The sequence below is a fragment of the Ictalurus punctatus genome, chromosome 25 (assembly GCF_001660625.3).
Source record: "Ictalurus punctatus breed USDA103 chromosome 25, Coco_2.0, whole genome shotgun sequence".
NCBI classification, from domain to species: domain Eukaryota; kingdom Metazoa; phylum Chordata; class Actinopteri; order Siluriformes; family Ictaluridae; genus Ictalurus; species Ictalurus punctatus.
Window position 1 is genome coordinate 11,947,607 of NC_030440.2, and position 16,079 is coordinate 11,963,685.

At 38.9% G+C, this 16,079-nt stretch overlaps 1 protein-coding gene across 1 annotated transcript; it reads right to left on the bottom strand.

Moving 5' to 3' along the window:
- Positions 1-4,542: 4,542 nt before the first annotated feature.
- On the bottom strand, positions 4,543-15,024 carry spata18 (spermatogenesis associated 18). The gene is made up of 12 exons (XM_053675715.1): positions 13,721-15,024; positions 12,225-12,330; positions 11,861-11,976; positions 11,580-11,698; positions 11,341-11,436; positions 10,753-10,887; positions 10,354-10,585; positions 10,027-10,185; positions 7,670-7,845; positions 6,321-6,444; positions 5,809-5,874; positions 4,543-5,540 (listed from the first exon to the last, which is right to left on the bottom strand). Exons 1-12 carry the CDS (start codon positions 13,805-13,807, stop codon positions 5,484-5,486), a joined length of 1,473 nt encoding a protein of 490 aa, XP_053531690.1. The 5' UTR covers positions 13,808-15,024; the 3' UTR covers positions 4,543-5,483.
- Between the last annotated feature and the right edge of the window lie 1,055 nt (positions 15,025-16,079).

Genomic DNA, 16,079 nt, shown 5'->3' on the forward strand with positions numbered 1-16,079 from the left:
TTTCTTGCTGTAAATATTAAGAAATTTGTGCATTGTGACATCGTGACTCATAGTTAGTACCTTACTTTAGAGTAATGTACTTTGAAGTGATATACAGTATATTGGGCACCTAGGAGTTCATGGAAAATCCAAGAGCCAATGGATGAGAAGAATAAGTGAAAGTAGTGTGTTCGAACTAAAGAAACTAAAGGACGCACTAAAGGAACAGGACGGCTGTTCTGCCATCCCCAGTTTTAACCACATCACACCTGAGTAAACATTCCTCCACTGGTGGGTAATCCTGCATCCCTTCATAGACCAGTATGGCTCTGGCCAGGTCCCGCTGACCCAAACCAAACCACACCAAGCTTTCCGCTTGACCCCCGGCATCTCACTCTGCCAACCTGGGTGTAGGATATATGGGAATATTCCATCCCACTGCGTCCTCTACCGGAAAAGTGCTTCCTGGCAAAACTTTTTTCCATACATGTCCCCAAGGAGTCAAACTGAAAGGCTCCACAGCACAGTTAATGAGATGGAAAACAGCTCCTGCATGCAAGGGATTCCACTTACCTGAACAGAAAACATTTCAAAGGGGAAAAAAGGAAGTGTGTTGGTTGGAGTGAGGGAATTCCATACGTCTTCTTGGCGGTTCTTCATGGTGGCCAACAAGTATAGAGAAAATTTGGTCTTTACTGTAAGTAATCATTCAGTTTTTGGAGAACCACACTAAAGTTTATTTTACACACCTGAGTATACTGACCACATCATTATCAAACTTTGCATTGCTGTGGTTCTCCAAGACTTCATACCTCTGCGTTTGATGCTCCAGTGCTGTCTGTGGTTTGGTCACAAGCCAGACTTGTTCAGCAATTATGGTTTGAACTAGATTTTTATTTTACATTTTAATTAAGCTCACAGTTCTACAGCCTTTAACATGACCTCGCTCCCTAATTTCTCCATTGCTCATTCATCATGAAGCTTCTGGGTTTTTTTTCTCTCCGTCTCTCCCAATCTCTCTCTTTGAGGAGGTTTGCTACAGGCCAGGGCCCTGGATAACTTGCCAAAGGGAGATCATTAGTCTGTTTCTAATAAGTCCATGTTAGCAGTGTTCATCTCATTTGTATGGCCTAATTAGCTGGTGTTGATTAGTAATTGTGACCACAGCATCTTCACTGATGCTGGTATCATCATTGGGCTCTTAATGAGTTCAGAGAAGTGTGTAAACAATGTTCGTAAACACTAACAGGCTGATAAGATTATCATCCCTGATTCTTATCTCCCTGATGACCTTTATATAATACTTGTTGATATCTTTTCTTTCTGGAGCTGAGGAATAGCCTAATTCTAACTAATTACACAGACCTTGCTCTAGGAAAGTGATGTGTACTGGCTTTTGACGGCTCAAAGACAAAATCCTTTTCTTGTCATCTCTCGCCCTTATTTAGTCCCCTCTCAAGTACACACCCTGTTAGCTAAGCTCTTAGGCTTATTTTCCACCGCTGATGTAAACTTCATTGCTGAGATCCTTCGTTCGCTCTGTCTTGCCCATCTGCTGTACTGTAGAGCAAGAGCGCCCCCCTGTGCCAAAATCTTTTCATTCCCCCATCCAGTTCTCGTATAACGTTTGACCTAAACTCAAACCAGGTTGTTTACATGCTTAACCAAAGTCAGTCAAAGGGATGATGGTTTTCTCAGCTTTCCCTGAGCAACCCATAGTGTAGACTTCTATCCTGATCTGAGACTAGTTTTAATCTCTCTCTCTCTCTATCTCTCTCTCTCTGTTGTAATTGTTATAGTTAGGATAACATTGTATACATTAATTGTATACATTAATATTGGTTTGTATCACAAACTGCAAGCTAAAGTGATTTTGGGAGACACACCTCAAATAATAAGCATATCACTTCACAGTCTTCATAAATACTGGTTTTTGGAGCCAGACTCCAAATCCAACCTAACCTGTGGAGGTCTTGGTTCTCTGCTTCAGCCAATAAAACAGAACACAAACAGAAAGACAGCAACCGGACTAAAAATAACCTCATGTCAGGGTATTTCAATAATAATATACATAATCATCTATTCATTTCAGAAATGCCATGTGGTGTCCGCAGTAATACCGGTCTGTGCTATAATTTACTGGTCTGATTTGGCCTTGAAGCAATCCACAATTGCACTGCAGCAAGTCTTGCTTCCTGACTCATGATTTGGCATCTGTAGGTTATATAATGCTGTGGCAACCATTAAATGTTTTTATTTGCTTTCTCTGTGAGAGCAACATTTAGCAGCATGTTTCTATTTTAGTGTGCTTTTATGTGGCGTGATATCACCATGGGATCATGGGCTCTGTCTTATAACGGTTGTTTCTGATTACAATTTGAAGTGCTCAAATGATTATTTTTAAGCTAGCAACTGGCAATAACAAAGTGCACTTTGTAATTAAAAACTGATAATGAACTTCTAATAAACCAAGCTGTAATCATATACAGTAAAGTGTACAGTAAAGTCTTAGGCACTAGGACTATTTTTGTTCAATCTAAATTTTGTGTTAGATGTTTGTTTGATGTCTTCTGCAATATTGCATCCGTAAAAAAAAGGAACAATTTTTAGATTTACAACTTTTTTCAAAAAAAAGAACATAAAAAGTTTCTCCAGAAAAATATTTGTACGTCAGTAAAGAAAGTAACATATTACAAGACAAGAAGCAAGTGCGACAGATAGAAGAACTCTCCAGAAGAACTGTCGCAGGTTCTCCAAGATGCTTATTTTTAAAGGTGAAGGGTTATGCCAAATCAGTCCATATTACAGGATTTCATGGAGGGTTTTTTTTTTGTAATCGTTGCGGCCAAAAATTGCTGGATTTTGCTGCAGATTTTTTCAAAACATTTTTGTGCTTTTTTTGTGGAACATGACTTGAACTGGCAATATTGCAATCACATGAAATTGTTTTGCACGGTCTTTCGCTATGATGTTTGTTGGTAAATGAGACCTTTTAGCTGTCCTCATATTTGACGCACGTGAATCGAAGAGGGTTTTGGCTGAATGCGCGTATTGATGACGTCACGTGATGCGTCTCGGCCCAAAACTGCAGTAATTTCGAAAAATTGCATGTTTCATCCAAATATTGCAGAGTTTGCTTGATTTTGCGTTCGTTTCTGCAATCGAAAATCACGAAATCCTGGAGGGACTGCCAAATATTAACTTTGTTTATTGCTGTTTAATGCACGTTACAGTAGTATAAAAAAATAAAGATACTTTACAAAATGTTTGATTTCATTATTTTTGAAGGTATCTTTGCTTTACAGCATCTAAACACTCTATATATGTATATTTACATATATTATACCTAAAATCTATATTCTTCCTTGGGCCTATAAGCATCCTTCCTTTGACTTCTAATTCTTACTAAATTAGGCAATTCCATAATTATTGGCACCTTCATAAATGTATGAAGAGTCTCTTCCTGTAGTGTCTAACCAGGTTGGAGACACTAGTAGAGGAATCTTGGCTTTCAAAATATTAAACTCCTTTATATTCTGGCATGGCCAAGTCTTAACCTTCTGGCAAAGTCAATCTGGTTTTGGTCTAAAATATCTTGAATTCGTGATACAATTACTCCATGGTGATTTGAATGTTTGGGAAATTTTAATTTCAAATAATCTAAAACGTTGAAAGATCCATTACGGCTAAATCTGATCTGTCTGGAAGAGGCAACCATGTGGCAAAGTATAGGTGGCAAACATCTTGTTACTTAGCAGAATATGTTATGCTATTAACCTCACAAGAACCCCTGGAGCACCAAACAGCATCAGTGATCCATCCCACTAATTCACATTTCATATTTTTGACTCCCTCACCATCTTTCTCACTATGTGAGACGCAGTATGCTAATCAGACATGTAAGACATTTTCAACTTTTCTAAATCTTTGACACAGATTTTGTATTTCAGTGCTATTTTTGGTTATTTTGACTCATATCCTTTAAATAAGGAGTTGCTATAGGAATGATTTTTGTTAGCGGTATGTATTCTCCTACTGTTTCAGTTGAACATTTGAACCATCGAGTATAATGCTTAGTTTGTGCAATAATTTTTCCCCATTCTTTTGAACGGTTCAGTAATTCTGTGAATAAACCAACTGGAAGAAGTCACAGCCCTTTATCAAGACACAATGTCTATATCGTTCATGGAAGCTGTACATGAGTGCCAGAAACTAACAACACCTTTCATGCTTCAGAAGAATTCTGCTCTTTCATGGTGTTTGTTGGACCCCTAGTGGAGAATACTGAATGTACTTTTAAGGGGTTGAGCTTAATAAATGAACATAAAAACCACTTACTGTTTGTGCTATTTGTGGCTCTGTCGAGTGTCTCCATTCCATCTTTGTTGTAATGTAAATGAATTACAGCTACAGTGAAATGTTTCAGTTTACCTTGTATTATAAGAGAGAATAAAAGTTGAGCATCAATTGACTTTATAAGTTAAGTTTCCTGAAAACAAGTTAATGTTAAGAAATTCTCACTCAGGTTTCATTTATTCAATTTTAATGTTTTAAAATGATTGAATAACAGAGAAAACAATGAAACACAGTGATTATAATAGAAGGAAAAATGTCGAGCACCTCAATAAGCACTCTGAGGATGACCACAGTAAACATTTAAAAACCATAATCCATTTGGATCTGCATGGTAGTGAAGAGGTTCTGACGAGTAAACTTTAGCACTTTAGCACCAGTGAAGTTACATTGCCAATATAGTGGTCTAACACAAATGTAAAGTGGCAAAGCATGCAGAAAATACATTAATGTGTGTAATATATATATATATGGTCATTACATTTAATTGGTTTGAACAATCTTGCAGTGAAAGATTATCAATTATTATTAAAGAAGTAGTGCTGCTGTATTATACGTTAAAAATTCCAACATTTTGTAAATGTTCAAGTAATTAAGTAACCAAGTAAGTATTTTAAATGATTAGGCTTTTTGATTGGGAGAAATCTAACACAAATAGATCTAGGACAATAATAAAAAAAATAATAATGCTGCCTGGAATTTGAGAATAAAAATCTATCACACAGGGCACACACAGTACTTCTGCATTAGAAGCAGGGTCTCAAAATGCTACAACATATTGTCTAAATAATGAACATTATCCACACACAAAAATCTCTCTCAGGTACTCTATAGGAAAGACTGAAACCATAGCACCTTTAAAATGATTGAGGTCTGTATCAGATAAAGCACCTTAGCCACAGATATAGGCCAAAGCCTGAAGACCTTTTTTTATTGTTATCTTAAGGCTACGGTGTAATGTACTAGCATGTATACTGTGGATGTGGTGCAGATTTATTAAAGCATATTTCTGGTCCATCTGATGCCACTTTCCATGGCTTTGTGTAAAGAGAAAAATTTTTTATAGGAAAATATCATTAATGCTAATGGTGTTTGTCTGAAATCAAGAGTCTTTACAGAACCTTCCGAGTGGCTTGAAATTTACGTGAAATTTACAGTCGGCTAGTGGAGAGACGTCCAGGGGAAGGACTCCGACTACGACTGGACATCTGAAAGAAAGTGTATATGAGAGAGCGAGCGAGCGAGAGAGAGAGAGAGAGAGAAGATAACAAACATACAGTATTTACACATCAGTAATGAGCTGGAGAATAGTCATATACCTACCCTTAGACCAAGGAAGCAAGCATGTGTAAAAGGAATGCAAAACTTAATATTCCACCTAACACACACATTTACAAATACCTTTAAAAGTTCCTTAGTAAACACATGTCATGGGACCACTGAGTGCGATTGGCTGAATGATCAAAATGAACTTACAAGTGTGCGGCTGGGGCTTCCTGACCGAGAGCGAACCGGGCTGCAGCTGCGGCTTCGGCTCCTCCACTAACACACACACACACAACACAGAATGTTACTGTTACAGAACTAATACAGTTACAACACGAACACACCCAGCAGATGAAACTATTGTTATGCCAATTACTGACATACCCTGACTTGAAAAACTGTTAACTGTTAAATTAACACCCACTACTATAGAAAACTAACACATTAGAAACACATGTACACAACTAGATTGCATAGTTACAACTCACACACCATGGGACAATGGGTGTGTGGTTTAGTGGTGGGTTGTGAATGAAGAGGGAAGTCTTTTTATATATATATATATATATATATATATGTGTGTGTATATATATATATATATATATATATATATATATATATATATATATATATATATATATATATATATATATAGAGAGAGAGAGAGAGAGAGAGAGAGAGAGAGAGAGAGAGAGAGAGAGAGAGAGAGAGAGAGTATATACCAATGCCCCTCTCCTGGTGACAGCCTCTCCTTTCACTAGGACCGAGTCTCCCTCCATCAGTGCAGGCCACACGTGATACGCCACCAGTGGCGCAGTGAACTCTGAATCATAACTACGCCTGTACCTGAGGGGAAAAAAGGGAGAAATTAAGTTTTTAGAAAAGTTCTGTTTATATGTATGCATATGTGTCTGCAATGGATGATATTTATATTGAATTTCCACTGGATTGTGCGGAACAGTAATAAAAGGGAACCCCATGTTATCTGTATCCTAAAGTGAAGTCTCAGTCTCCCATTTCACAAGGCTACCTGTTAAAGTAGGAGTTCTCTAGAGGTTGTGGACGGATGGGTTTTGGGCTTTGGATGGCGACGCATGCCAGATGATGTAATAAATGCACAAAAAAACAACAATGTAATGTTATGGATGAAACCTTGCTCCATGAACACTGGATAACCACCAGGGGCAGTGTTTCAACACCTAGATACTTTCTTTCACTCACATGCTGAGAATCTTTGACACCAAAGTATAAAAAGTTATCAGTAATGGCAGACATTCGCTTTGAAAACTTCTCGCTTAGTTCAGCTTAGGTTGATGGATGAGCACAGTGGTTGTCCAGTGTTCATAGAACAGAGTTATATCCATAAGCTTACACTATGTTACACCCCTACTCACCCCTACTTGCCCCTACACGCCTGCCCATACTGGTCATGGAAACTCCGCTGCTTCATGACAGTCATGCTCACATTGAGAGCTATTACCTGAAGTGTACGTAAGATTGCACATCAAATATTATCTCAAAGTGTTAAGTGTTATTAGTTAATTAATACTGTATGTAAAATGTCAAATTGTAGTTGTAACATTTTCACAGGTATATTGAGTTGACCATAAAATATTTTAGAGCTTTGAGACTGATTGGCTGAGCTACCATTTGATACCTAGCTGGCATTGGCTAATTCATTACGTTAATCAAATTATGTAAGTATAAGTAGCTAATGTAAGGTATCAACTGAAAAAAAATCATAACCAGCTGAGTGGTTATGACCTTGGACTTCTGATCGGTTCAAATCCCAGCACTGCTAACCTGCCACTGCTTGGTCCTTGAGCAAGGCCCTTAACCCACAACTGTACAGTTGTATAAATGTAAGTTGCTCTGGATAAGGGTGCCCTAAATGTAAATGTAACAAACTGCTGGATCATAGTGAATTTAGTGAGCCACCCCATAGTGCACTGTCCAATAGAAAATGCTATCGATCCATCTAAATTTTGTGTATACTGAAGTTAAGGTTTTCATTCTGCACCATGTGACATGGTAGTGTGTGAAAAATACAAAACGATGGATATCCTCTCACTTGATGTCATTGTAGAGTTCTCCATCAGAGCTAAAGGCGAGGTCTAGGGGAGGATGTAGCGTCTGCATGTCGAAAGCAATTCTACACATCTCTCTGATGAAACAACTGATGAGCATAAAGTCCACTTCTGGAGGGAAGGATATACGTGGGTTCACGTTCATTGAGTTGATCACATCCTGGAGCAAGGTGAAAACATGGCTGTAGTGTCACAGTTTAATTATGACATAATTATTCATTATAATTATTTCCTTGGTGTCTACTAGAGGTCGACCAATTGATCGGTTTTGCTGATTAATCAGTACAGATAACCAATTGGTGGAACTATGGCATATCGGCAAAAATCCACACTGGTTTGCGGGAGCGACTGAGAAGGGTCCGCTGTCGTTATACAGTACGAGAGCGGCCTCTAAAGGCAAAATCCAAACTATCACTGACAAATTTTGTTGTGTTTTTTGATTCATTTTGGATGTCTCTGTTTTTATTTGTTATTTGGAGTTTTACTTTTTAGTTCAGTTTGAATGTATAAGTTTTATATATGAAAGCGTTGTATGCTTTCATTCAGTATCAATTCTAAAAACTACTGGCTGATTAATCGGTTATTTTTCAAGATTAGGTCTCTAACAGTTAATACAGTGCTGTGAAAAAGTATTTGCCCCTGATTCCTTCTGTTTTTGTGAGTATCTTATACGAAATTGTTTCAGAAATGAAAATAAAATCTAAGATAAAACAAAGGCAACCTGAGTAAACACAAAATACAGTTTTTAAATGATAATGTTATTTATTGAAGCAAAAAAGTTATCCAATACCAACTGGGCCTGTGTGAAAATGTATTTGCCGCCGTAGTTACTAATTCCCCAAATCTATGAAACTGCATTCATAATGGGGTTCAGCTGGACTAGATGCAACCAGGCCTGATTACTGCAAACCCTGTTCAATCAAATCAACACATAAATAGAACTTTTACATTTAATTAAAAAGACACAAAAGAGCCAAGGACAACATCAAAGGCCTCTCTTGCATCAATAAAGGTCACTGTTCATGACTCCACTATCAGAAAGACACTAGGCAAAAATGGCATTCATGGAAGAGGGGCGAGGTGAAAACCACTGCTAACCCAGAAGAACATTAAGTCTGAATTTTGCCAAAAAACACATTGATGATCCTCAAACCTTTTGGGAGAATGTTCTGTGGAGTCGAAAGTGGGACTGTTTGGAAGATAGGGGTCCCGTTACATGTGGTATAAATCAAACACAGAATTACACAAAAAGAACGTCATACCTACAGTCAAGCATGGTGGTGGAAGAGTGATGGTGTGGGGATGCTTTGCTGCTTCAGGGCCTGGGCAACTTGCTGAAATTGAGGGAAATGTGAATCCTGCTCTCTATCAGAAAATCCTAAAGGAGAATATCCGGTCTTTAGTCTGTAAGTTGAAACTCAAGCGCAACTGGATTATGCAGCAAGACAATGATCCAAAGTCTAGGAGTAAATCCTAGTCCTAGACGTAAGTGAAAGACTGATCTCCAGCATTTGGTTGCAGTTATTACTGCTAAAGGTGGCACAAACAGATTTTAAATTTAAGAGAGCAATTAGTTTTCCACATGGGTGATAGGTGTTGGATAACTATTTTTTGCTTCAATAAAAAATATTTAAATAAGCCAGTATTGTGTGTTTACTCAGGTTGCCTTTGTTTTATCTTTTGATCTAAAACTATTTAGTATGTGATATACACAAAAAAAGAAGAAATCAAATACTTTTTCACAGCACTGTAGATGGGTTGGGCCTATGTTCACAAAGCTCCGGCCCCATGATCTACAGTGGTCCATCCAAACACAAACAAGCATTCAGGACCAGAAGCCAGTTTCCAAACAGGTTTTCTCAACCACTCATGCTGAGGCCACGGCTTAACCCTTCTTTTTGTATCATGTTCAACATATTTTAGGCTATTTGTAGAAGTAAGAAATTGAAAAAAAAATCAACTAGGGGAAGAGGGGGTAGTGGTACCTCTTTATAACAGTAATGTTGCTTATTTCATTTATTATTAATAATAAATTAAATAATATTCAGTTATTGTTAATTGTCACTGCTGCATTTGAAATATACTCCCTGTCTTTTGCAGCCTCATCAGAGCAATATAATTGACATTAGTGGTCCCCTGAATGGTGCTGTTGGTACTAACCCTTAAAAATCTCCTTTGTAATTAGAAGGTAGAAGATAGAAGATAAATGGAGCACTTTATTCACAATGCTGTCATTCCCTATTATGTGTGTATATATATATATATATATATATATATATATATATATATATATATATATATCTTTAAAAATAAGGTGCTTAGGCCAATGCCAAGGACATACATTAACACTTGTCTGCACATCGTAAAGGTCAAGGTTTCTGACGATGTAGTCCTCTACGGCATCCTCCAGACTCTCAGGACCCATGTGTGTAGGAGAAAGAGTTTTCCTCACACGCAGTTTAAACTGACGATAGGCCAATTTAGCTGCCTGAAATGATTCCTGTTGGTTCAACAGTAAAATCGATCAGTATTTATTGTTTGCGCATCATTGTATTGTGGCACTTTAAATCTGAACAGCAATTAGAATATAAGCAAGAAATTTGACATAATTAAACAAAAACAACACAAAAATGATACAAAAGCCAGAAGTAAAGCTGTTGCTTCGTACCACAGCAGCAATGAAGATGATCCTCTGCACTGTCTCCAAGTCATCGATGTAGCGGCGGAGGAGGCTCTGGGCCTCCAGCCGTTCAATGGCGTACAGGTCAGAGAAGCGTGACACAAGCCGGGCATGGCGAGATGAGCTGGTGAGCTGGGCACGCGTAGGAGACTCGCTCCTAACAGGGCTGCTGTTACGACTCCGCCGAGGAAGAGGACTGGGAGAACGACTCCTCACCAGCCTGAGACATGGACGAAGTAAATCATGCAGTACTAAACAGTAGGATTTAGTAACAAAGTCTAATCTGTGACTAGGTGTAGAATATGTTATATTTTGCTTTAGAACACTGTATAGGTGATAACCAAGAGTGTGCGTGTGTGTGTGTGTACGTTTGTGTGCGTGTCTTACCTTTCCTGAAGCATGGATTTGTCGGCCGTGAGAAAGGTGACCTCATCTCTCAGTAATCTGACCTGCCTCTCATAGTCCTCCAGAATATCCAGCTTCTTCTTATAGAGGTCCACCTGATCATAGGCCGTACGCAACCTGCACCAACACACAACACACTTTAGTTATGGAAATCCTGCGCTAAAGAGTGTTCACCCCTCTCAAAAGAACGTGTTTAAGAAAGGGGAAAAAAACATTCAGCAATGAAGATGGGAAAGAGGGTTTTTTTTCGCAATGAAGATGATCCTTTGCACGGTCTCCAAGTCATCAATGTAGCGGCAAATTCTGCCCTTTTTTGTACAATTACTGACTCTAGTCCTTCTCTTGCTAGACTTTCAGGCCCTTTTCTACCCCATCCATCAATGGAATGAGACCACAACTGATTGGATATTATTCGGGTGGTGGCAATATACAGTACTGTGGCAAGCATAAAATAATGTTCAAGCATAACCTTAGAAATATTAAGATCAAAATTTGGTACAAAATAGTTTATTATCTTATCTAATATATCTACTTTTGTGTACTCTGATTAGTGGAAGGCATGTAACTCACTCTGCTTTCAGGTGCAGTATCTCATCTTCTGTGGCAAGAAGAGTGGTCGCTGATCTGTTTTTGCTGGAGTCCAGTTCAATTTTAGCATCAGCAAGTCTGAGGACACATCAAATCCAAGCTTATGTATGCTATGACCTAATACTGATCATTAATCTATGCATCTAGCATAACTGGAGCCATGTTTTGGGTGAGTGCTGAAGTGCAGCTTGGCCTGCTAGGTAAGTGGACCTGATACTGACTGCTGTTTGACAGAGTCCAGCTCTATACGTGTAGAGCAGAGCTGGTCCTCAATCTTATGCATGTCACTCTCATGAGACAACGACAGTTCACGGATCCTTCGCTCCTTCTCCACATTGTCCTACTCAACACACCCACATACATACACGTACAGTACAGAATATTACACCCAGGCAGTATCCCTGACACAAAGGGATGGCTCAACAACTGTACAATGAAAGAATCCAAACCAGGTTCTGCACCACCTTTTAATAAAGTATAAAAGAACAGATTTAAAATTTACCTGAATAAGATTGAGACTGGTGTCTGAAGAGACAGTGGCACTTGCCATGGTGAAGCATGTACCAAGCCATGGCAGCAAGCGAGATTTAAGTGTGTCCACTCCTGCATAGTGACCACCTGGGGCAGACAGCAAAAAAAAAAAAAAAAAAAACAGAAATGTTCCTGTGGTTTATTACAATGGTCAAGCAAATGGTAGGTAATATGGATATGAAAATTGTTTATAGTGGCAGTGAAACGTGTGTTTAATGAAGAAGATTAAACATAATTGAGGTCTAAAAAATTAAATAAAATAGGGCATCAGACAGAGTCTCTAACATAACACAAACTTAGCAAGGAAAAGCTTTGGTTTCCACCAGGATTTGTACCTTCATGTGCAGTAAGGTTGAGTATAGTGAACAGCTGCCCCTGGATATTTGAAGTGAGCTCTACTAGCTCACAACACCGGTTCAGGTTCTGGTCACATGAGATCACCTGTGGGAACAGCTCAATATGATCCAGTGCTGATTGGAGAAATGTCTGACACTAGTTAATACGGAGCTAAGAAGCAGCACCTTTATCTGCTATTGCATGCAAGCAAGTGTCACCCATCCATCAGTCATAAGCCACAACATACTGTAGGGTCTTAAGTCTCTTTTGAGACCCTACAGTCACAAAAAAAAAGCTTTTTTTAAATAGCTGTCACTCCAGTGAGTAAGTGAAAGCCCTGCTGAAAAATGCAGCTTGGTTTGATCAGCTACAAGCTGAGGTCATCAAGATGTTAGACTAAACTGTATGGCCAAAGCATGTGGATACCTGACCATGACACCCATATGTGGGCACATGATTGTGTAGTATGTTTTTGCTCAACCCTACTGAGCACCTGGGGTTCAGTTGGCATATCAGTTCATCCCAAAGGTGTTCAATGGGGTTGAGGTCAGGGCTCTGTGCAAGCCACTCGAGTTCTTCCACTCCGAAACAAAAACATACTAGACAATCATATGCCTTCAACAAGTTTGGGGAAGGCTAACATATGAGTGTGACAGTCAGGCGTCCACAAACGTATACTTATGCCAGCTGATAAGTTATTTCCCAGCTTCCTTTATTACTCGATTAAACTGATCAACAATTTTTTTTTTAATGTCTGTGTATATTCCTTTATACAACAGGACTATAAGTGGTAATTCTTTTTTTTTACTAGTATGTCCCATAGGCTGCCTCAGGAGTATATGAGAGTATATAAATAAAACTGCAATATGTGTTTCATGAAAAACATCTCAATGTATTTTCTGAGCTGCATGGACATTTTCCACATGATCCAGAGGTAACAGTGTCAGAATGGTCCGTGAAAAATCATGACTCCTCACTACCTGCAACTAAGCAAAACTGTGGATTACATTTTCATTCATATATTTCCCTTGTAACATGCTTCAGTATCCTAAGTTGTACATCTACTTTTATTCTGGTAAAAATGTCAGGTGTGTAGACACAGCAGACTGTGTGAGGACTTTTCAACTCCAGACTCATTCACTACCGAGTCTCAGGCATAGAGGTTGGCTTTATTGAAACCCTGGATGGTTGTGTCGTTGCCCTGACTACCGGCGTCCATAGCAACCTAACTTTGCCAATAAATCCAAACATTCCATTGAAAAGTTTGTTAGTTTTTGCTTACTTGGAACTTTTGGTGTAGCTATATCTTAATAACTCGTTGTTATAGTCACTAAATGCATTAATTACAAGAAGGCGAAACACCCTGTAACTCCAACACATTGCTTTGGATCATATCAGATCAGACTGTAATCGCATGCCTTTAAGATTTGACCACTTATCCTACATGGTGAATTAACCTTAATATAATGTGAATGCCATTAGTGCAGGAACTTACATGATAGTCTTTGTACCAGGTTTCTAGTTTTTGCTGCAGGACACTGTAGGATGAAGTGTTCACCAGCCTCCGCAACGTGTCTGCCATATTACACGGTGTCTACCTCGCCTTTAATCTTGTTAAAGACTTCAGGATGTCCCAGAGCAAAGCACTGCACTTCTTAAGCCGGTGCAAGTCTGCACGACAGCTGCCCTCCTGCCTTTGTACACACACACACACACACACACACACACACACACACACACACACACACACACAATCCTGCACTTGCCGTTGGACAGGATGCTATGGACACTCTTTAGTTGTAGCAACAGTGTTAGTTGTCCCACCCCCAGGCTCTGAGTGCTCAAAGTTGTCCACTTCCTGTGAGGGACTTCAGGCTTGTGGTGTTGTAAAGAAGACTCTGTTATTGTAGAGCAGGTGTTAGATGTCGGAGTTTGTTTACATGTGGTGGTTTGTTGTTTAGTCTAGTTCCCCTGCTAAACTGCAAAAATAACCCCTGTGTATATATCTCTTTCAACTCCATAAACGTTACAGTTAACCTAGAAGGTTTGTAATGCATTATTTAGTTGTAGTAGGATAGGTATTTTGGGACAGTTTTGGAATTTCCACTTTGTCTAAGCTTTCTTGCCAATAAATAATAAAACAAAATCCCCAACACACGATGCATTTCAGAAATCTTCACGGCTCTCCCTTTTGTCAAGAGCGACTGAAAGCCATAATTTAATGACGTTCGGTCATTTGGGACCTACATTTTCATCCTCAATTACATGTTTAAAACATTATTTATTTGCACCATACTTATTCATGGCATCGATAAATAACGTTTCAATAACAGGACTCAGTATACTTTGTGTTTGCACAATATACGAATAGGTTGATTAACGTTTTCATTTTAGAGCCTACATTATTAGTGCTCATTGAAAGAAAATGGTAAATAGGTTTAAAGAAAAATAATAGCATTAAATTACAGCCCTTTGTGGTTTCACAAAAATGTTGATGTGGCTCAGGTAGAATTTGAGTTCAATCTCCCTGGATTAGCTATATAGGATTTAGCTGTATGGACTTATATTACTTAACCACCACACCCATATGTGCTTGTGGAACATCCCATTCCAGATTTAGTCCCCCTTTGCTTTTATAATATCCTCCACTCTTCTTGGAAGGCTTTCCACTAGATTTTGGAGTGTGGCTGTGAGGATTTGATCATTCTTTTTGGTTGAGGAGGTCTGGCACATAGTCAGAGTTCCAGTTCATCCCAAAGGTGTTCAAGTGGGGTTGAAGTCAGGGCTCTGTGCAGGACACTCCAGTTCTTTCACTCCAACCTTAACACACCATGTCTTCATGGAGCTCGCTTTGTGTGCATCGTCATGCCGGAACAGGTTTGGGTCTCTTAGTTTCAGTGAACAGAAATTGTAATACTACAGTATGCAAAGACATTCTACACAACTGCGTACTTTCAACGTTGTAGCAACAGTCTGGGGAAAAATCACATATGGGTGTGAAGGTCAGGTGTCCACATACTTTAGGCCATATAGTGTATATCTTTCATCTACATAAATGCCACAATGAAACACAGGATGTTTGCAGGGCATTGTTTAATTTAAAATTTAGGATTAAATAAGTTGTACACAAATGCAAGATGTACTTCTTCCCCAAACTGTTGCCACAAAGTTCTAAGTAAACAATTGTATATAATGTCTTTATATGCTGTAGTATTACAGTTTCCCTTCACTGGAACTAAGAGGCCCAAACCTGTTCCTGCATGACGATGATCCTGTGCACAAAGCCAGCTCCATGAAGACTTGGTGTGTTAAGGTTGGACTGGAAGAACTTGGGAGTCCTGATCTCAACCTCATTGGGATGAACTGGAACTGGAGCCTCCTCATCCAACATCAGTATCTGATCTCACTACTGCCTTTGTGAATGAACACAAATCCACACCGCCACGCCCCAAAATCTAGTGGAAAGCCTTCCCAGAAGAGTGGAAGTTATTATAACTGTAAACGGGGAATAAATCTGGAATGGGATGTTCAACAAGCACATATGAGTGTGATGGTCAGGTGTCCACAAACCTTTGGCCATATAGTGTACCTAATATGCCCAAAGTCTAAAACCCATTGAAAGCCTCTGGATAAATATATTGGCATCGCTATATCGGGGTTTCCCATTTCTGGAGAGCTCAGTACAGGCCCATAATAACTGGCCTCCTACGACATAGACCAAACTATTCAAAACGTGGCTTGTGTGCTTAAAATCTCTCTAATAATCAGATTTTTGAGGATGGTCCTATCTTATATGCCTCTGCTGACTATATTTTTATGTGTACAGTCGTACATTTTATAGTCATAGCACTACA